At 36.0% G+C, this 23,740-nt stretch overlaps 1 protein-coding gene across 1 annotated transcript; it reads left to right on the top strand.

Moving 5' to 3' along the window:
* The first annotated feature begins 14,282 nt into the window (after nucleotides 1–14,282).
* On the top strand, nucleotides 14,283–18,424 carry LOC130809832 (peptidyl-prolyl cis-trans isomerase FKBP18, chloroplastic). Its single transcript, XM_057675664.1, has 6 exons — nucleotides 14,283–14,765; nucleotides 17,078–17,148; nucleotides 17,245–17,331; nucleotides 17,586–17,735; nucleotides 17,841–17,900; nucleotides 17,983–18,424. Exons 1-6 carry the CDS (start codon nucleotides 14,510–14,512, stop codon nucleotides 18,046–18,048), a joined length of 690 nt encoding a protein of 229 aa, XP_057531647.1. The 5' UTR covers nucleotides 14,283–14,509; the 3' UTR covers nucleotides 18,049–18,424.
* Nucleotides 18,425–23,740: the final 5,316 nt, after the last annotated feature.

Consider the following 23,740-nt stretch of genomic DNA (forward strand, 5'->3'; position numbering starts at 1 on the left):
TCATGCATCCCATTTAAACATATTAATTATTACTTATCACATAATACTAACGGGATAGTCCTAATTAGATGGACATTGAGAATTACCTTGTAAAACGAGCCTAGAATATAAATGTACACTCTTATCAAACTTCCTTTACGAACTTAACGTTCGAAGTATAATTGTTGTTTGTAATTTGTATATAGAAAATGTCTAAAGATTAAAAAATACTATCAAGGTGAAAAAGAAATTGATAATAATAGATGTAAAGAAAGACAAATGGTTAATGAGAGGAAAAGCATAAAAAGAAGAAGTATGAAAATTAATACGGTCAAATAATTTAAAGAGTAAATTGGTTAATTTATAATAGAGCAATAATGTTGGTTACAATTAGAGGAAAAGTGGGAAGGATAATGGAGACAAATGAGGAGTTATTTTAGGAAGTGGAAAAGGAAGTTTAATTTTAAATTTTTTTTTAGTAACGTGTAAATGAGTTTTTCTAAACTTAATTATTTTTTTTTATATTAAAACTACTCCTAAATTTTTGGGTTTGTTTTCTTTTTTTAGTCTTATTTTATTTTATTTATTTATTTTATTAAAACCTAAATTGTTTCTCTTTTTTTTGAACGTATAATTTTCTTAACCAATTTATTATTTAGTTTAAAGTTTCTAAATTTTAAATTATTAATTATTTATTTTTCTATTTTTATTTATTTTTTTATTATTATTAAAAATATCTCGAATATTACATTATTAATTAACAAAAACAAAAATAACAGAAAACAGAAATCACGTCAGCTACAGAAGGAAGCTTTGTTTTTCTGTCTGACAGGGCTCCTTAGCTCATGTCCTTTGTCACGTGCTTGGATTCCTTGGCCTTGACCATTGTTCTCCTTTGTAGTCTGTCTCGCAGGCTACCTCTGTGTCCCTTAGATTGACCAAGAAAGCTCTTGTACCCTTCGTGTTTAGCCCATATAAGGTGACTTGGCAGTCAGTTTGTTCAATCTGGTCTGTTCTTGGTATTGAGTTGCTGGGCAGCCTTTGTTGGTCTTCTTGGGCTGAGTTTGGGTCTTCTCTTGGGCCTACCTTGCTACTTTCTCTTGAAACATGTACATTTATTTCAACTCCTCCCTCTTGGGAAAGAACTGTCCTCAATTCTTCAACAGGAGAGTATAGGGTTAAATCTCCTATGTTGAATGTGGAGGATATGTTGTACTCCTTTGGCAGCTTTATCTTGAATGCATTATTTCCATATTGTTGTAGCACTGGGAAGGGGCCTATGGCTCTTGGCATGAGCATGTTCTTTCTCAAATGGGGAAATTTCTCTTTTCTGATGTGCACCCAAAGAAGATCACCTTCCTTGATAGGCTGTTTTGCCCTGTGGTGTTTGTCAGCCTGCATCTTGTACCTTCTATTGGTCTCTGTAATGTGTTCCTAGATCTGCTTGTGTAAGGATTCCATGGTCTTAACTTGGTCTACTGCATCTGTATTCATTATGTTCAAACAAGGCAAGTCAATTATGGATATAGGCAACAAAGGGTTAGTGCCATAAACACACTCGAAAGGTAAGTGTTTAGTAGCATGGCTGGGACTTTTGTTGTATGCAAATTCAGCATGACAAAGTTTCAAATCCCAATCTTTGAGGTTCCTACTGACCAAGACCCTAAGAAGGGTACCGAAGGTTCTGTTTGCAACCTCAGTTTGCCCATCAGTTTGTGGATGATAAACAGTGCTAAACAAAAGCTTTGTTCCCAACAATTTCCACAAGGTCTTCCAAAAATAGCTTGGAAACTTACTGTCCCTATCAGATACAAGTGAGCTATATTTTGTGCATCATCCACCTTAGAGCAAGCTACAAAGTGTGCCATTTTTGAGAACCTATCCACAACAACCATGATTGAGTCCTAACCCCTCCTATTCCTGGGTAAAGCCATCATGAAATACATACTAACATGTTCCCAAGGCTTATGGGCTACAGGTAGAGGTAGGTACTCTCCCTTATGAGAGGTGACTTTGGCCTTAAGACAAGCTTCACACTTCAGAACATGTTTGCCTACTGTTCCCAACATTTTAGGCCAGTAGAAGTATTGTGCTAACATATCAAGGGTCTTTTGTATCCCAAAGTGTCCTCCTAAGCTTCCCTCATGGACCTCCTTTACTAACACTATTCTCAAGAGTATTTGTAGTATGCACAACCTGTTCCCATTGAACAGATAGCCTTGCTGCACAGAGAACAGCCGCTGAGGTTCATTCATACTCTGCTTATATATTTGTGAGAAATCAGGACATTGTTCATACTAACTTTTGATCATTTCAAACCCCAAGATCCTGGTAAATCTCTGCAAGGTTCCATCTTCCCCTACTATGTAAGTGCCATCTGGTTCATCTTTGGGGGTGGGTGGGTAAATCTCCTCTTCCTTCCTATTCCTAGAGACTAGAATCTTCTTGGGCTTAGTGTCCTTCCTGATTTCCTCCCATTTCCTCATGGTGAAGGCTCTAGCATTAGGACAATCTTTTTTATAATGGCCTCTCCCATTGCATTTAAAACATACTATATCCTTTGGAGGTGCATCTGCTCTCAGAATGTTGGTTTTTTGAACATTACTTGGTGTATTCCTAGGTGCAACTGTAGTGTTTGAATTGCTAGGAGTGAAGGTCCTAGTGGTCCTGCTATAGGAAGTATTTGATTGTTGCTTCTTCCTACTGGCATATCTCTCAATCTCAATGGCTAAATTGCCTGTTGCATGCACTATGAGGTTGGCTGTAAACATCAGTTTCCCTCTAATGTCTTCCCTTAGCCTTGCTATGAACTTACCCACTCTTAATTCTTCACTGTCATTAACATCACACAGAACAGTAAGTCTTTCCCATTCCTGAATGTACTCCTGCACTGATTTGGTTCCTTGTGTTAATGTGTTAAACTGGACATACAATTGCTGTCTATAAGTGGGTGGTACATACTTCCTCTTTATGTGTTTCTTTAGTTTTTCCAAGGTGGCAATCCTACCCCTCCCTTCCCTAGTTCTTTGTCTCTGCAGTCCTTCTAATCAAGTGGAAGCTATCTTAGTCATCTTTACTTTGGCCAACTTAAACTGATGATCAGGTGGGGTTTCTTTGTACTCAAAGTATTGGTCCATTCTAGCTTCCCGGTCTAAGTAATGTTCTGGGTCATGAGAATAACCATCAAAGTCAGGGATGTCGATTTTTATGGTTCGATCTTCGTGGTTTCTAGGGTTAGGGTTTTGTGGTCTTTCAATTTGATTGTTCATTCCCATATTATTCATCCCCTATAACAGTCTGTGCATGTTCTCTTCCAACCACTCAAATCTTCCCTCCATATCCATATTCATTATTAAACAACACAAAAGATTAACAATCAGAAATCACAAAGAAAATTTTGAATTTACGCACGCAGAAATCAGGAAACTAATGTCAGAAATCAAAATTATATGCACAATTATTCCTAATCTGTGTTAACACGAAAATTCAATGAATTCAATGATAGGTACAGGCAATAATACTCTCTGAAAATGTATTGTAACAATACTACCTATTCTTGATTGAGTTGCAACGCAGATTATGTCACACTTCTTACCACCGAGAAATTTTCAGAACAAACACCTATTTGTTCTTGATTTTTCCTTCTGTGTACCTTTCCCTTCCTCGTGTCCAAGGCTCTGATACCAAGTTGATGCAAATCTAAGACAAACCAGATCCTCTAGATTGCATAGATGAGAATTAACCCAATATAAGACTTTGAAACCCAATGATTTACACACAAGACTGATTTACACAGCCTTTGTCAATCACAAACACAACCAAGAAACTGGTTCTTGATATGATTGTGATGAACTAGTCAGGTTTGGCTTCACTCACCACACCTGTCTAATTCCCTTACACAATTCAAGGATACTTCCTTGGATTGAATGATTTCTTGAAATTCCGGTGATTGTTCCACAATCAGGGAAATCCAAAAGAGATGCTCCACACCTCTTGATGAAGTTTTGCACACACAAACACTTCTAAACACAATTTGTTTGACAACTGAATTACTTGAGTAATACTTGACTACCTCTTTACAAAGGAAATCCTAGGCATATTTATAGATTTTGGCTTACTACTAGCCGTTACAACTCATGCCTTAAACACGTGATTTATTAATTACAAAAACAAAAATAACAGGAAACAAAAATCAAGTCAGCTACAAAAGGAAGCTTTGTTTTTCTGTCTGACTGGGCTCCTTGGCTCATGTCCTCTGTCACGTGCTTGGATTCCTTGGCCTTGATCATTGTTCTCCTTTGTAGTCTGTCTTGCAGGCTACCTCAGTGTCCCCTAGATTGACCAAGAAAGCTCTTGTACCCCTCGTGTTTAGCCCATGTAAGGTGGCTTGGCAGTCAGTTTGTTCAATCTGGTCTGTTTCTGGTATTGAGTTGTTGGGCAGCCTTTGTTGGTCTTCTTGGGCTGAGTTTGGATCTTCTCTTGGGCCTGCCTTGCTACCTTCTCTTGAAACATGTGCATTTGTTTCACAATTACACTTATCACAAGTGAATATTTGTTGAATTAGTTTTTAATTTAATTATAATGTCAATAATTTAACTAATTAAACTCACTTAGACTTCAGAAACGAAGAATCTAAGGAGAATCCCACATCCAAAATACATAATGCAAGTTCATTGTATAACCAAGAGATTATGAAATGTAATTATACGTTGAATTGCAAGACTAAAATACTTCCCAATTATTAGGGCTAGGGTTATCACAAATTAAGAGAGATCATAAGAGAGCGATTGTAATTTGTGAGTGAGAATCTTGATTCATCTTGTAGTTCTTTGCGGTTCATAGTGAAATTGTTCGTTCTCGATGCCGGTGGTTGTAGCTATCACATTGATAGTGAATTCCATTAAATCTCTGGTGTTATTTCTTATTATTTGGTTAAATTTCTTTGTTGTATCATTATTGTTCATCGATCTTGTTTTTGTTGTCACACAACAAACTTTGAATACAATACTAATGATTTTGGGAGTATAATACTCAAATTTTCTCAAACACGATAAGATTTAATATTTCACAAAATAAATGAGTAGCTTTAGTTAGGAGTACTTAGAAGTTGGTATTTGTAAGGGAAAATGGAGTTTTTGTTGTCCGCAAGTTCTGGTGACCGAACATAACATCTCACAATGAATGGCCCTACAAAGGACCATGTGAATTATAGTACTTGATCTACTGATATTGCTTTACAGGGACAGACCCCGAAATTTAGAAATGGGGTTGCACAAATTTATTTAATATGTAAAATAAAATTAAAATTTTATTTTTTACATTACGTCAATAAAGCATGAAATAGAATATGTAATAATAATATATTTATTAACGGTCCTTTTGTACCAAAAAAACTAATATTTAAATATCATATAGGTACTGATCATTTTCCTTTAAAAAATATGATCATTATTTAAAATTAAACAAACATGTTAAAAAAATAATACATATATAATTTTGTAGGGAGAAAAAGAATGTATAAACTATAATGTAATCTTGATTTATTTCTTAACAAAGTATAATTTATTTCTTAACAAAAAGCTTGCTTTATACAAAAACATTAAGAAAACTAAACAAAGTTTTACATCTATTTATTTTTTTACTGAAATAAACTTAATATTATAACTAATTATATATGTTTTTATTTAATACTTCCTTCAATTCATTATAACAGTCTCATTTGATTTTTACACTTTATCCAATTTATTAATTTAATGCTAAATATATGTATTTTCTAATCGAGTATAATTAAAAATTACAAAAAACTGATATTAATAAAATTTATATTGACACGAATTAAATAAGAATTCACTTAATCATATTTTGACATCTAAATTAAAAACAAATACAAATTAATTGATCGAAGAATAATGTTTAAAAATTAAATGAGATAATTTCTTTGAATTTGAGGATGTATAATTGATGCGTGAATGGGTTGAATGCTCCAAGAACCCGATAATTCCCTCCAAGAACCTATGTCAAGACTGGTCTTGACACAATGACACAACACACAAGCCTTCTGTTTTGAATGAAAAACAGAAGGTTGGCCAGAACAACTCCAAGGAATGGTTCCTATGCCGTAGATAGAGACAGATGATCTTTACTTGATCAACTGGCCCCTTCCTCACACTCAAATTGAAATTCACTCTCTCAATTCTTGTGGAACGAAACTGAATACTCACTTTGCTTCACTCACAAAGGAACTATTCAGGACAGCAATAGAGAACAATTACTTGAAGGAATTTGTATTGAACAATCTGAATGAATTGATACAAATGAGGGTGTCCCTTTATATAGGACCCTAACGGCTAGTTTAGGCGCCGAACAAGCATAACTACCTCCGTGTCTAATTATTAAAGTGTGTGCAATACATGAGAATTAAAACAAAATACAATTAACAACTGAAATCAGCCTTATCAGTACACTGACGAACACATGACCTTGTAGCTATACTCGTGGGTTCTGTGAGGACTATTGGCATTGTCCTTGGACCCTGGCTTTTTGGTCCATGTATAGAGATGCCCTCCTCTGAGTTTCCACGTTTATTTATGCACCAGGTTGGGCTCTCAACGTTGTGTAAGGTAGGCTGACAGACAGTTTGTCGTTCTGTCTGTTCTGCTGTCTGTTGGTCATGCTACAGGCTTCTGTTTTGCTTGAGTGTTGCTGGGAGGTCCTCCATTGATTCCTCCTGGTCTTTCCATGCCTTGATACTCATGCTTGGTCCAGATTGGAGGTGGTCTTCCTAAGCTTTCATGCCCAAGTCCGTAAGTTCAGCAATGCCCAAGTCAGTAGCAATAGGTTCAGTAATGATATTGATCCAATTATGCTCCTCATGGTTTATCTCGGATTATAGGTGTTAATAATTGGATCAATAATATTATTGTTTGTCTAGGGTCAAGGCAAACTCATGTACTGTATTGAAATTTTGGTTGCGTTAATACTCCTATATCTAATTGTCCACATATTGACAAGTAAATTACATTTGTTGGAGTGGTTTGTAATGCGTGCAACATGCGTCAGTGCTCATTGTGGTTTCAAGTACCATTCGTTTCAAAAGAAATTTTTTTAATTTTTTTTAACGGGGTTGCTGGGGCCACCCAAACCCAGGCATTTAAGGAAAAAATAAAATAGATAAGATAAATTATTAAAAAATAAAATAAAGAAATAAGACGAAAATCAACTTATTTATAAAAACAAGCGTCCAATTTACAAACCTGAGGTTTGATTAGTAACTGCGAACAGGTGCTTAATTTTTTTAAAAAGGCAAAAAAGTTGTTCGCAGTTACTAACTACGAACAGGATCGTTGAATTTTTTGACCCTGTTCACAGTTACTAACTGTAAACACCATCAAGCATAATGGGTCTGTTAGTGACTGCGAACATGGTCAAAAAAGTCAACAGTCCTGTTCGCAGTTAATAACTACGAACAACTTTTTTGCCTTTTTAAAAAATTAAGCAACTGTTCGCAATTACTAACTGCGAACAGAACCAAATCTCAGGTTTGAAAATTAAATGTTTATTTTTTAAAATAAGTTAATTTACGTCTTATTCCGCGCCTTTTTTTATAAATTAACTTATTTATTTCAATAATTCGCATCCAAGTAGGTCCATCTCTGCTCCTTCATGTTAACCATAATAATTAATGCAAATTTATATTCACAATTCTTATTCCCACGAACCTACTTAACTCCACCATCAGTTCCCAATTCTCAATCCTCAATTCCCGATTCCGATTTTCATCATCTCTTGTCAAATTCCGATCCCTCAAAGTAAACTAAGATTATTATTTTTTTTTTATTCATTATTCATTATATGTGAACTTATTATCATTACTAATTTCGCTTTATTACTACTTCTGTTAAATAATTTTTTTTTGAAACATAAATGTTTTAAAGTGAGGATGACTATGATTTCAAAAAGAAAAAGTGAGGATGACTATTTTTAAACATTGTGAATTATCGATCATCATGTGTCGAATACCAAGTTGCTTTACATCGCATTCCTTCCAATTAGGTGAATATATGTATTTTGTTGAAATATAAAGCATCCTTAATTAAGATTCGATCCTAGGACTTTGTCTGTCAAAGACGATATATGTTTTAACTGAAACCAAAACAAATTCTCTAGAAGAATATGTGTATTGATTTGATGAACTCTAAATGAATAATATAACAGGTGCTCTCTTGAGAGGCCATCTTTTGTAATGATGGCTCTCAAAAGCACAGTCTAAATCTAATTTATTTTAATTAAAAAAAAATTGCTGATGAAATCAAAGCACGCGTATCAAGTGGAATGTGAAAAGTCATTTAATATATTTGAGGTTATAATAATATTTATTTAGATTATAACATAATACATTTGGTGTTATACTACCATATATTTGGGGGTTATAACATGATATATTTGAAGTTATAAGTTATAACCCCAAATATATGATGGTATAACACCAATTGTATTATATTATAAACCCAAATAAATATTGTTATAACCCTAAATATATTATGTGACTTTTCACATTTCACTTAGCATATGCGCTTTGATTTCAGCAGCAGTTTTTTAAAAATTAACATAAGTTAGATTTGGACTGAGCTTTTGAGAGTCGTCTTTACAAAAGACAGTGTCAAGTAAGAACTTGTGATAAAAAAAAATAAAAAATTACTCTAAATAATCCAATCTTTTTACAATAATCCTAACTATGGATTAACCATGAATAATCCAAACTGGGTCTTTACCAAGAAGAGACCGGAGTAACCTGTAACTTGTTACAACATGTACATTTTGCCAAAAAAAAAATTAAAATAAGATTATAAAACTTAAAAAGTTAATTAAAAATTAAAAAACATGAAAAAAAAAATCCTAACGACCCAAACCCCTCCCTAACTGCCACCCCCCTCCCCACTGCCACCACCTTCTTCCCTTCTCTTGTTAGCAGCCCGCAGCCACCATTTCCACCATCACACTGACCAACCTCACCTCCTTCCTCCCCAACCAACAACCCTGTAGCCCACAAGAGTACCAGATCGTCACCACCACCATTATCAATCTCTTCAAACACACACCACCAGTCAACATTTGTCCTCATTTGTAATTGAGATGTAATCCAATTGAAGTGGAGGTGAAATTGGCGTGGTGATGGTGATATGCAGCATTATTTACCATCGCCAATTGTAATTGAGATGTAATCCAATTGTAATATAGATTCTGAATCTAAAATAGTAAGTGATGAATGAAGAGTAAGGATTAACAACGCAATATTTTTTTATTGTTTCTTTAATTTTTTATTTTTGATGAAGAGTAAGGATGAAGAGTGGCGTGTGTAGGAAATAGCTTGTTTTAATTTAGTAATTTTTGTAATTGGAGAGGAATTTGTTTGCGTAAAATAAGAGAGTGGATGATTGAATATTGCTAACACTTGTATTGCTTGAATGTATGTGAAGTATATCATATGCCTAGTTATATAGTTGTAAGTATGAGACTTTACTTTATTCTTACTAAATTATTCTATCTAGAATATTCTTATCCTACCTCTAAGTTTCTTATGCTAGATATTATTATTACATTATTCTAGATTTTTCTTAATTACTAGTATTTTAACACTCCTTCTAATCTGAAAAATCTTGAGCTCTAAGTTATCTCTTAAACTCAATAAATTTTTCTGATGATATGGGCTTTGTGAAGATGTCTGCAAGCTATCCCCTATCTTGCAGAATCTTAGCTCGATCTCTTTCTTGTCTGCTAACTCGCGAATATAGTGATGTCGTATCTCGATGTGTTTTGATCTGCTATGAAACACTGGATTCTTCGTCATTGCTATTGTTGACATGTTGTCACAGAACATTGTAGTTGGTGTTTCTTACTTATGTTGTAGATAGATCAATATCCTTCTGAGCCAGACTGCTTCACATGCTGCACTTGTTGCTGCAATGTACTCTGCTTCTGCTGATGATAAAGCTACCATTGCCTGCTTTTTTGATGACCATGAGACCATCTTGGTTCCAAGCTCAAATACGTACCCGTTGTGCTTTTTCTATCATCTACGCTTCCAGCCCAATCGCTATTAGTGTATCCTGTGAGCTTAAAATCTTTTTCAGTCTCGTACATGATTCTATAACTTTTCATTCCCTTAATGTATCTGAGAATCCTCTTTACTGTTGTTAGATGATCCTTACTCGGTTCACTCATGAACCTGGATATGATGCTAACAGCGTTGACTATACATTGTATGTGTGAGATAAATGAGAGAACCGACCAAGCTTTGATACATTGCTCCGTCGACTTTTGGTTTGCCATCATACTTTGATAACTTCTCATTGATTGCTATTGGTGTAGCCAGCGGTTTACACTCATTCATGTTGAATTTCTTAAGAAGGCCTTCTGCATACATCTCTTATATAGAAATATTCTTCATGGGCTTTGTTTGATTTGTATGCCAAGGAAGTATTTCGTGGTGCCGAGGTCTGTCATCTTATACTCCTTCATCATAGCCTTTATAAATTCTTCGATCATTGTTGGATGCGTGCCTGTATAGATTAGATCATCCACATACAGGCATAAAATGAGAAAGTTGTTACCTTGCGTCTTAATGTATAGTGAGGGTTCACTCAGACTCTTGATAAAACCATGCCGGCTAAGATAATTATCGATATTGTTGTTCCACGCTCGAGGTGCTTGTTTGAGTCCGTAGAGTGCTTTTCGAAGGCGGTACTATGTCTTCTTGGCCTTCGATGACGTATCCCTACGGTTGCTCGACGTACACTTCTTTGATTTCTCCATTTAGAAATGTTGATTTGACATCGAGCTGAAAGACTGGTAGCTTATGTTGTGCTGCTAATGCCAGGACTGTTATGATTGCTTCCATGCGGACAACCGGTGCACATGTTTCGTTGAAGTCGATTCCTGATTGTTGCGCATATCCCTTTGCTACAAGCCTGGCTTTGTACTTGTTGATGGAGCCATCATCGTTATGCTTCACCTTGTAGACCCACTTGAGTCCGATGACTTCCTTGTCTTGTGGCTTGTCTACAAGCTCCCATGTGTGATTCTTCTCGATCATTTTGATTTCTTCGCTCATAGCCTTGATCCATGTTTTTTCTTATGCTGCTTCTTGAAATGTTTCTGGCTCACTAGAGAAGAAAGTCACCATTGCTTGGTCACAATGGTAATCTTATAGCCATGATGGCGGTTGACGATCTTGTGTTGATCTTCAGGCTTCTTGATGTTAAGGAGTTGAGCGTGATGTTTGGCTTCCTGAACTTGGGGATGATCTTGTACTTTCAGTTGTGCTTGGACTTGGAGATGATGGGTTTCTTGGTTAGTCTGCTCCGTCTTCTTCTCTTGGATCTCTTGGAGAGTATCTCTTTCACGAGCTTCAATTTCTTTTTCTTTCCACGTCCATTCAGCTGCTTCGTCAAAAATTACGTCTCTTGAAATGATTAATTCTTTGGATTCGAGCTTGTAGAGGTGATATCCTTTTGTTTCGTGATTGTATCCAATGAATACGCATTTTCTCCCTTCTTATCAAGCTTTTCCCGATTATCCTTCCGGATATGGGCATAAGCTACGCACTCGAACACTTTGAGGTGCTCTACTCTTGCTTTCTCTTGTGTTAAGTTTCATATGGTGTTAAATCCTTAACTGCTTTTGTGGGAGATCTATTGAGGACATATACTGCCGTGTGAACAGCTTCAGCCTAGTATTTTTTTGGCTAGATTTTTACCCTGCATCATGCTACGGGCCTTCTCTGCTATAGTGCAATTTTCCCTTTCTACGACACTATTTTGAGGTGTGCGTCTTGCTGTAAGTTCTCTTTTAATTCCATGCTACTTACAGAAGCTGTTGAATTCGTTGCTTGTAAATTCTCTGCCACGATTCGTTCTAAGAATTGAAAGAGAATGCCCATTTTAATTTTCTGTGAGGGCTTTGAACTGTATAAAGTGGATAAAAGGTTCTGATTTTTTCTCCGAGAAATATACCCACATCATGTAAGAATAGTCATCTATGAACAATAGAAAATATGTTTTTTCACCAAGAGACAAATTCTTGGTAGCACCCCAGATATCTACATGAACAAGCTCTAGAGGAGCCTTGGCCCTCCAAGATGTTGTAGGAGATGGAAATCTGTGCATCTTGCCATATATACAACCCTCGCATATTTTTCTTTCATTTTTTATTGATGAGAGACCAATTACCATTTCTTTTTGTTTTAATAGTTTTAAATTGTTAAAATTTAGATGCCCGAATCTTAAATGTCATAAGGTTGATTCATCATTTATTAATAATAAAGCCAATTTTTCTTCAAATGGCTTTTTTAATGGGAATATTTAATTGGGAGTCATTTCGACAATTGTTATTATCTAACCCTTATTTTTATCATAAATTTGACATTTGTTGTTTTCAAATTTAACCATATAGCCTTTTTTAATTGGTTAGCCTATACTTAATAAATTTTGTGCAAGTCCGAGGACATAGAAACTTCATTAATTAATTTTGATGAGCCATTTTTTGTTTTAACAGCGATTGTCCCTTTTCCGACGACATCTTCTTTTTTACCGTCGTCAAGTGTGATGTGTTTTTTAACATTTTCGTCAAGAGTGACAAAATAATTTTTATCATCTGTTATGTGATTTGAACAACTACTATCAATATACAATTTACCTTTTCTTATGTATTTAATCCAATGTAAAATATTTGTTTTCCGGAATTATTATTTTCGGACTAGTTTGTTTGTTCCTTTTGTCTACACCAACAATCTTTGTCAAGGTGAGTGTGTTTTTTACCCCTCTTACATTTGTAACAACAAATATTAGTATTGTGATTAGTTTTCTTACATAATTTTATCATTACCATTTTTATTATTTACTCGACTTCTTTAATTTTTTAAATTTCCTCCCCCTACCACGATTATATGGTGTTTCTCCTTTTTTATAATTTTTACCATTACCATTTTAATTTTCACCATTAAAAAATTTTAATTTTGCTTGAAAAGCTTGTTCTAATGGTTCTTTGTTAAATCTTTTTTATCTATCTTCATGTGCAAGTAGTCATCCCATTAGTTCGGGATACTTAATTGAGATAAATTTTTCTTGTTAACTCCTTCTATTGTCGTGGCTATAATGTTATATTTTTGTGGGAGACTCCTTAATATTTTTTGGATCACATCTTCATTTTTTATTTAATCACCAATCGATTTGATAGACTATATTAGTGACTCGATCAAATAATGAATGTGTTTGTTTCATTTTCTGCCATTAGTTATTGTCAAATTCTCTCCATAGAGATTGAAGCTTAAAAAGAATTACATCTTCGAAGCCTTTGTATTTTGTCTTCGGGATCCTCCAAGCCTCTGTAGCTGTTTTTGCGGGCATGATCACTGTAAGTATTGTCTCGTCGACTCTACGATATGATAAGGACAAGGCGTAGTTATCCCTTATCCTATTTTGTTTATATTGTTTTATTTTTGTTTCATCCCAAGATGACTCTTTGGTGTTGGGTGGTTGCTCATAACCTTCTTGTACTAATTTTCATAAATCTTGGGAGATGACCTCATTTGCATGGCCCATTATTCATATTTTTCTCCCTTAAATATGGGAACCCAATTAACTTTGAGGTAATGGTCGACACCATTTTTATTTTGTGGTTAGAAGTTTATTTTATTTGGAATATGAAAAATTGGTTAATGTGTTTAAGGTGTTTGAAGGTCTTGGTTTAATTTGCTCTTGATACCAAATGTAGGAAATAGTAATTTATGTAGTTGGAGAGAAATTTGTTTGTGTAAAATAAGAGAGTGGATGATTGAATATTGCTAACACTTGTATTGCTTAAATGTGAAGTACATCATATACCTCTGTATAGTTGAAAGTATGAGGCTTTACTTTATTCTAGATTAATCTAGTACTAGATTATTCTATCTACAGTTTATTTTTATCCTATCTCTAACTTTCTTATGCCAGATATTATTATAACATTATTCTACTTTTTTCTTAATTATTAGTATTTTAAGAGGGTGGCAGGGAGGGAGGGAGCGTTTTTGTTTTTTTATTTTTTATTTTTTATTTTTTTCCTTTTAATTTCAATATTTTTGTTATTTTTCTATTTTATCTTTTTTTTATAAGATAACCTATAAAAACAAGTTATAATATGTGTAATAACATTCTTGGCTAAGTAATTCAATAATTGAGATTATTTATAATTAATTAAAAATTAAAATTATTATAAAAAATCACTTAAATATTAAATTATTTAGAATAATTTTTCAAAAATAAAATACACACAATATGAACAAGCAACGGGCTCATAGTCATGGACTCATAAATTACCTCATGGCTCATACTATCCGAACCGGCCCACCCGTAATTCATTTACTAAATTGAAGTTGAGTGGAAAAGGAGTAGTAGTATCTACTCTAGTCTCTAGTATGTCTGTGGATAACTAAAGATAGGCATGGAGTTCACTGGCTGTCCACAAATTCAACAATATTCTTAATTATTATATTATGGCTTCAATTACACAAACCATATGCAGATGTGCAGTAACCCAGAATCAGAATCAAATTATCTGGAATTCCAGAGAAATCCAAACAGCAACTAAGCAAGAGTTTCCTGTTCTCTCACCCATTTCCAGAAGATGTGCAATTCTAACTCCATTACTCTCAATTGCTCTCATTTCATCTCTTCCTCCTCCTCCTCCTTCCTTGGCAAGAGATAGAAGGAGCAGAAAAGTCATCCCTCTTGAAGATTATCTTACTAGCCGTAAGTTCTTCTCTTTGTTGCTTTCTGGATTCTTGATTTCCATCTTACTTTTTCTTTATTTGCTTTTTATGCATTCTTTTCACAGTTTAATTATGTGGGTATGATTGAAATTGTCTTGATACGTCTGCAAGTTTATTCAATTGATTGTATATGATGTATTTTCATGGAATGTCCATGTGTTCTTTGGCTGATTTTGCACATGTAGTTTGTATAAAGTAGCAAACTTTATTAATCTGCTTTATTTTTGGTGGGTTATTGTCTGGTTTATGTGTCATCTTAGGTTAACCTCATATTTGATAATCGATACTGATGAGCTGTTGCATCACTTGCATGTGGATGGATATTGGACATTTGATGTTGATACTTTAGCTTACTTTTCCACTGTTTCATTTCATATACTTTTACTTATGTTGGACTTCCAAAGTTCAATTGCACTTTTGCAGGATTTAATGGTTGTTTATTTGTTGTTAATTCTGCTTCTGATGTTGCTTTTAAGAGTAATTAGCATGTGGTTAGACTCCAGATGAATTGTTAATAACATGTAGTTAGACTCAGGAATGTGGATGAACTGCTTATCTTTTAACATTATTAGCCACCTCGCTCTTTGCAAATCCTTGAAGCTCAAAAACTCTGGGGAGACTATTTGCAGCTGCTCCCTTTGTTTCAAAAAAAAGCTATCGACTTCGGATTCAGATATCTTAAACGCACTTTACATCTATTAATCTCTTGCTTATGTCCGTACCTTCCTCCACCGCTCAATTTTGTTGGATCAAGTGACAAGAAATCATTTGGTCATTTAGAATAGGATCCTACTGCCTACATACTATAGTTCCATTCCCTTTTGCTCCAAACTTGCTCAAGAAACATTCTATTAATAGCTACCTACCAATGCTATCTGCAATAGCCCGAAACTATTCTTCTCGGTAAATTTCTCAATTCTTATTGTTGAATCTCCTGCCATTGTTTCTCTAAAATACACTCCTAGATTGTAACTTGTGCTCTTGATGCCAATTATTGTGCAGACAACAGAAGCAATTACCCAAACAATAAAGAACACAAAAACAATAAAGAACACAATAAAGACTCAAGAGCAATAAAGAAATCACACACGAAATTTAACGTGGTTCACTATCAATGTGATAGCTACATCCACCGGGCACCAAGAAATTGTTTCACAATTAAACAAGATTACGGAAGCAAGATGAATCAGAGAAAACTCTCAATTTTGTGGCTCTCAATTGAATTCTCACTTTTATTCTCTCTATCTTTTCTTGCTCACTATTTACTCTAACCCTAACCCTAACCCTAAAGAATAGGGGGTTTATATAGTAACCCCCATTTACATCGAAATTAGGTCAAACATAAAAAAGAAACTGCTTAAAAAACACGTAACCGCCGCAATCCAGAAAAACCCGCAGAAAGCGACGACTAGAAGAGGCGACTTGTCGCATAGTTCCTGGACTGTTATTTCAACTTCAGTGAGGAAGCAGCAACTCGTCGTACACAAGTTACTTGAAGTTGCATGTACAAAGAAAGCAAGCAACAACTCGTTGCTTTCTCCAACCCAGAAGCGACAACTCGTTGCTTTCTCCAACCCAAAAGCGACGACTCGTCGCTAGGCCACTGGAAGTCCTTCAAACGCGACCACAACTTAATCTTGCCCATTCATGTTTCTTCCCATGCTCCAAACTTGGTTTAAGTTACCAAACGTCAACAACTGGATTGTAGTTGGCACACTTCGAACAAAATCTGGGAGCTGTTCTGGTCTTTGCACCTTAACAAGAAAACATAATGTGCAGATTTTCATTACCTATCACCAGAATTCAGAGTTGTATATGTACAAAATTGAAAGTACAAGCATGTTGATTCACTGCATAAATCAAGTTTTGTTAGACTTTGGAGTTTGGGCTTTGGAGCAACGCTAATATTTTCATGTATATGTGCCATGGCGTTGTTTGTCATGTAGGTAGTGCGATTTATGTCTTATTTTCTTTCTTTGTCGTTTTGGGGTAGTAGGAGAAGACCTAAGAAATTGGCTTTTTGAGAGTTTGTTAGTGAAATGAAATATCAATCCTGAATATCAATTGCTGTAATAAATCTAGGATTGATTCCTATTTTGAGCAATTGGCAAATTAAACTGGATGGTACAATAGTATTCCTTTCTATTATTTCTGTCAAGAATGGGATTTGTGCAATCCAACTAGCATTCTTTGACAATTACAACTGTATATTAACATTACTTGTCGTCTCAGTAAGAGAAAAAGATCATTTTTGCCCACCCTTTACTTGAACTTTGTGAAAACATGAAACAGCTGATGGAGTCAAGTACTATGATATCGAAGAGGGGAAGGGACCAGTGGCTACAAAAGGAGCTACTGTTCAGGTGTGCTTAAAATTCTAACATTAATCTGATGTGGTTCTACCTTAAATTGTTTCTTATTCAAATAGTGACATCAGTTCTCATGGGTACTGTTTGTAGGTTCATTTTGATTGTGTATATCGCAATATAACAGCCGTATCAAGCAGAGAATCAAAACTTTTGGCTGGAAATCGGATCATAGCTCAGGTTATTGGATTTATTTCATTCATGGTGTGGTCCGTCATTTTAGTTTTTTGGGTAAATTTGTATGTCATTCTGCAGCGCAGACCACTGCTCTAGTTTTAGCAGACATTTTTTATGTCCTTGATTTGTAGGCTGAGTTGTTTTTTCTATTTCCCAATTTCCCTATACCTGTCCATCTCCTTTTCATATTTCCTTCATTTTACTCTCTAGTCTGCCATGAGATATGCAGCTTATGCATGATTTTCTTCACATTTCAGCCATATGCATTCCAAGTAGGTTCTCCTCCTGGCCGAGAACGAAAGCGTGAGTTTGTTGACAACCCCAATGGACTGTTTTCAGCCCAGGCAGCTCCTAAACCTCCCCCGGTTTTGTATTCTATCGTTGAAGGAATGAAAGTGGGAGGCAAGGTGCAGTATTACTAGTTTTTTCACTTTATTCACATCCAAGTTGTCATTTTTGCCTCTTCTTTGTGTCTCTCATATGATTTGGGTGCTTGGCTTCTAATGTGATAGAGGACCGTGATAGTTCCCCCTGAAATTGGATATGGAAAGAAAGGTTCAAATGAGATTCCGGTAATTTCTGACACACAGTTGCATCATCAGTTGTTCAATTTTATAGCAGTAGCATGTTTCCCTCATTTCGTTTTAACTGCAGCCTGGGGCAACATTCAATCTAAACATTGAGCTTTTACAAGTAATGCCACCAGAAGGAAACAGTTAAAAGAGACAAGTTCTTTCTCTTGTGGATTGCTGCTAGACCAGACCCTAGGAGGTTAACAATTTTTCTTGACCAACACCAAGCTTAATGTAGTAGGAGTATATCATAAGCCAGATGGCTGCTTTGGCAATACACCGCAATTTCCTCTGTAAACATTCTTATACTTGTCTGTAGTCATTGTATATGGCTCTCAAAATTCTTCCCTATTTCAACCCTTGTAGTCCATTGTATTTTTTTCTTTGAAGCACAAATTTGATGATAATTTTTTATCCGTTGAATAGGGTTTTTGGCACATTTGATGTTTATGATTGTAGGATTATTTTTGTGTAATTCGAACATTTTCAAAGATTCCGTTATGGTAAATTTAATTGCATGTGAACATGGTAGCATATGAGTACATTGGCTGAATAAAACATCAACCAACTGTTACATATACAACCAAGCTTCTCGATAGCTGTAGGTTACGATGGATGATCAATCTTTTAAACCAGAATTACACTAGTAGTGGGACTAGGGGCATGGCGTAATCAGGAGTTCAAATATTAGAATCATGTTATCTGCATTGAGAATTAAATTGACATCGGAATAACACACAATCATTGTCAACAATTAAGAAAACTTTTAAACAAAACATATATACTTGTGCATACACACATTAAAAATAAATTATTTGAGTCATACAAACTTGATCGTTACCTTTAATCTAAGTTTTTGTGGATTGTGACTAGGTTTCATAAATATATACACAAACAAAATCTAAGGCTTGACCTGGTTTGACTTGGTTTGCTTCTGTTCGCTATTACTAACAGCGAACAAATGTTTGACTTTTATTGACTTTTTTGGTATGATTTAAACTAGCCGTTGTAAAACTAAAAAATAGCCGTTATGAAGTTGAAAATAGCCATTGTTATTATGTTTTATAAATAACTCCATCATTTTCCTACTTCATTGTATCCAAACTCCATCATTCTTGTTCTAGTTTATCGATTTTGAAGGTAACATAAAAACATGTGATTATACGATAAACATATACACATCTACATATATATTACAAAATATACACAACAGTCCACATGTTACAAATATTTAATGTATACAAAACGTTACTAATGTTTAATATATAAAAACAGTATACTAATGCTAATCCTCCTCCTGTACCCTTTCTAACTGTGACGGTTTATGACGCCTCCTACGATAGTAAGAGGTGGTCGCATGACACTCGGGTAGGGGAGGTGATTGATATTGGGATGATCCAGCACCCTATGAGAACCCGACACCGTAGTCGGGGCACGTTAAGTCTACCTCCTCAAGATGAACGTCGGCATGATAAGGAGATGACCCCTGAGCGTCCATAGTGGTGTCAGGCACAACGACTTCTGGAATGAAGTGCTGAAACTGTGTCCCTGGGATTATGCCTTGGACAATCTCTCGTACAGGCTCCTTCTGGCTGGAGCTGATGACAGCTGTAATGCCCTGTGCTTGCATTCAGTTTAGAGTTAATGAAATCTATAATATGTAAGTTCTATGGATAATAATCAACATGGAAGAATACTTACAAATTGTATCATCGTCGGTGCTGCGGGAGTGTACTGGGTGGCTGCGATGATACCTCGTGGTGTCATCTATCGACGAGTAATGGAGAGGAACCACGACATGTAATCCGCCGAAGTAGGTGCGCCTACAGCATCGATCGGCGCACCTTGGGCCAGCAGCTCTAGCCTATGATCCCAACGAGTGATATGGCGCCAGTTGATTTCCAACCAGTTCTTGGGTTCCCGACCCTTGCGTGAGCTGTGATGGAGCTCCACCTCTGTGTCACAAGGCGGCGGGATGCCCTGTACCATCCCAAATTGGCGTAATGCGCGCTCAGGGAGATGCACTTCGACTATGTTGAAGCATATCAAAGGTACAGATGCACTCCACGTCCCTGACAATATCCCTGAGTGCTGAGGCAATGCAGCGTATGCCTCAGCGGGGTAAGGGTCCCATCGAAACTACACGTAAAAATGTAATTAATAAATTACGCAATATGATAGTTACAAGACTAGTAAGTGAAGCCTTTACCTGGTCAGCTCGAAGTAGATCCAATTGATCGCGATAGAAGCACACGCCAGATCATGTGTGAGTCCTTGTACGTCTATCAAAAGACCACCACGATCCATATGGCACATCTGGTGGTGGAAGAATTGGTGGCGCAAATGCACCACGTCCCACAGTTCTCATCGGTTGCCCAATGAGAATGTGCTCCCACGCCTAAAGCTATGAATTACAGATATAAGTAAGTAAACGAAACATAAGAACAAATTAAGAAAAAAATCAATAACATGTAAAGTTAGTATTACCTGAAGAATAATTAGGGGCCCAGCGATCTCCTTCACGTTCTTCCGTGAAGCGTCACATAGTCTCCTGTACAGATAACCTAGGGCACGGAACCCAGCTGTAATCGGAGATGACCTCCCATGGCGCATCAAGCAACGTCAAGTACAAAAGCTGTACCCTGTTGCCAGTCTTGTTGGAGAACAAAACAGAACCAATTAGATATAAGAGATACGCCTTAGCGTATCTCTCAATGGTAGCCTCATCAGCACCTTCAGGAAGGTGCAAGAAGTTCTACGCAAGCCATGTCACGCGCAACCCACTCCCTTTGGATACCTCTAAGAGAGGTCGGACTCCTAAAACCCTATGAACTATATCTCGCCAACTATCGAGTTAGCGTCCAACGGTACAGACGGCATGTCCCTCGATGGGAAGCCGTGTAACCACAACTACGTCAAGTAAAGTGATAGTAGCTTCACCTAGAGGTAGGTGGAAGGTATGTGTCTCTTGGCGCCACCGTTCTACTAAAGTCGTGACTAAAGCCCGATCCACTCTCCCATAAGCGATGAGGTGGAAGCCGTACAACCTCGCTCGCTGAATGAAGGGAATGATTATATTAGAATAAAGTTAAAGTATTAAGGCATATACATTTAAAAAATTAAGTTAACTAACCTGGATATCCTATAGTACACTAACCTGTGATCCAACTACATCGTCAGCACACTAGGGTCGCGAGGGCCTGGAGCTGCTGGATCCATCTCTACTATAATTCAATAATAACTTAGTTGTAGTTATGCTTATATGTAACAGACTTAAGAAATACTCAAATTGTATACTAATGTTACTTATTTGTTTCCATAGTCTTTATGTTTCTATACTCAAATAATGATACATTTATCTTGATGTGCAAGTTCTAGTGTTGTGACCTTCACTACCACACCGTCGACAAGCATTGCGTCTCCTTGACCCTTCGTCCATCTCGTTGGTGATCCTCCTTGACTTAGGTCTTCCTAGTCCACGAATGTGATCTGGATCGTGTATCACCTCAACACCGGTGTATTGAGGCCATGACTTCTTATCAATCAACGGCATGAATATGGATTCATATGTGTTAACATAGCTCTGGGTAGTGTAGCAGGAGTCCACAAAACGCTCATATGATATGTGTCTTAATACAAACGGCAAGAACATGAGAACAAGGTAAGTGGTATATAGAGGGTTTATTACAAGTGCATTTCCTCTCTCTCAAATCCACACTTTGTATTTTACCACCCTTGGCGGATCTTCTATTACCACGTCCGATCTTAACTTGAAAAAGGCCTTGTCTGTAGTCAAATGCGACGATCTCATGGAAGTTTGCCTTCTCAGTGTTACGGGGGATAATTCTTGTGGCGTGTGAAGTGTACTTACTTCCCCCAATTAGCCATGCATTTGCATTCTCGCGTCTTTTAACAAAATAATCATTACACGATAGAAGATGAACTCCACAAGTGTAGTTATAGGCAAGAAACGTACACCCTTCATCACGTTATTGTATACTTCGGATAAATTGGTATTAGTAACACCATACCTATAACCTCCATCATGACATATTGATCATTTACACATATAACCAACTTGATTAATCCAAAAAAGAGCTTCTCGTTTGGCAACACCAATAGCCTTCAATCCCTCGATGAATAGGAGCTCGTCCTAACCCTTAGCCTCCAAGCACACCCCCTCTTACACTTCAAGGTAAGCACGATTTGATTTGAAGTCTCAGATCGGTAATTAACGCTCCTACGAATATGATACAATCTAACAGAGTCCAACAAGGCATCCTTGTTATCAAACATCATACCCTTTTGAAACTCTCCTTCATCGGTGTAGGTTGTATCACATGCCCAAGATCTCCAAGAGTTGTCCTCAACGTGTTCATCTAAAGGGGGAACTACCTAAGGTCATGTCATTAGCTAGAGCCTCCTCATCAACACCCACATCGTCCTCGGAAGGAGCTTCAACGAATTCATTACTCTCACTATTAACATCATCCCAAGGTTCATTTGTATCTTCTAAGTTAATCGTATCATCATTTGTGACTTGAAGTTCAAGTTGATTGGGTTCATTAGAAGAAGAGGACGATGGCATAATGGGATTTTAGGTTTCTTGGGTAGAGAAAGGCGTAAGAGAAGGAGGAGAAGATGTTACATTCAGGACTACATTTGTTTCTACAACATTAACATCTTGATTCCCTAGGGTACCTCTTCTACATATAACTCTAGAGAAGGAAGAGAGGTAGACTTTGAATACTCCCACATTGCATCTATAGACTCCTCATCCTCAACCGGAAGAGCTAACAATTCTCCACTCTTATTGTATTTAAAACTTACATTAACAGTACTTCTTGTAGTGTCAATGTCAATCTTAGAGCATATAAGATGTTTAAATTCATTCAAATCCATGTTTGAGTTGCATGCAAACAGTTTACGTCATCCCCCAACATATTTAACATTGCTACTACTTGATCGAATTGAACCATTCCAAAAACATACAACAGGCACACGAAATGAAGCCATTTCTACAACAATAAGTACAAAATCATCATCACCATCAAGTTCATAAGAAAGCAAGTACATTGTTCAACAACCCTCACAACTAGAGTTCACAACATTCATAACAACATTTAAAAACAAGGCACATTGATTATTGACTGCATAAATATATATATAATTTACATATTTAGGGTTTGCATTCAAACATTCTCTACATTAAATTCATGAACAAACAACCTCAGTATAAAGATCATGGCAAATAACAACTACATTTGACATATTTATAGAGTTAAGTGTAAATGACCACTATAAATGACATACTTTTTAAAAACAAAAAGAACTAAAAAAATTTATAATAAAAAGGTACCTTAATAAGCTGTAGATCACCAAGAAGTAGTAATTTGCAAGTTTATGAAGCTGCATTTATGTGAAAGTTGATGAAGAAATATAAACACTATATTTTCGAAAAAAGAAAAAAAAACAAAAAAAAATTATTACCTGAGTAGTAAGATGATGAGATTAATTGAAGGATTGAAGTTAATTTTAATGGTGAAAAGAAGAGGGAGACTTTCGTGGGTTAGGGCTGTGAAACGAAGTTGGGTCAAATGAGGAAAAAGGAGAATTGCTGATACTTAGGGACGCATAAGGTCGTTGTTACTAACAGCGACAACACTCTTGACCAGTCAACACAATACTTCGCTGTTAGTAACAACAACTTAATCTTTCACTCAAAATTTCAGCAACAACTAATTCGATGTTACTAACAGCGACTATATACCGATCCTAGCTTTGGACCAAAAATGCTTATTTTGAGATTTAAAATTAAACAAAGCTTATTTTTTAACTAA

Source organism: Amaranthus tricolor, chromosome 4 (assembly GCF_026212465.1).
Source record: "Amaranthus tricolor cultivar Red isolate AtriRed21 chromosome 4, ASM2621246v1, whole genome shotgun sequence".
Classification (NCBI taxonomy): domain Eukaryota; kingdom Viridiplantae; phylum Streptophyta; class Magnoliopsida; order Caryophyllales; family Amaranthaceae; genus Amaranthus; species Amaranthus tricolor.

Bases quoted from the DNA above. Each gene is read 5' to 3' on its own strand.
- LOC130809832 (XM_057675664.1), top strand. From the start codon at position 14,510: ATGGCTTCAATTACACAAACCATATGCAGATGTGCAGTAACCCAGAAT. The intron at 14,766-17,077 runs GTAAGTTCTTCT...AACATGAAACAG, and splicing joins TGAAGATTATCTTACTAGCC to CTGATGGAGTCAAGTACTAT. The intron at 17,149-17,244 runs GTGTGCTTAAAA...TACTGTTTGTAG, and splicing joins CAAAAGGAGCTACTGTTCAG to GTTCATTTTGATTGTGTATA.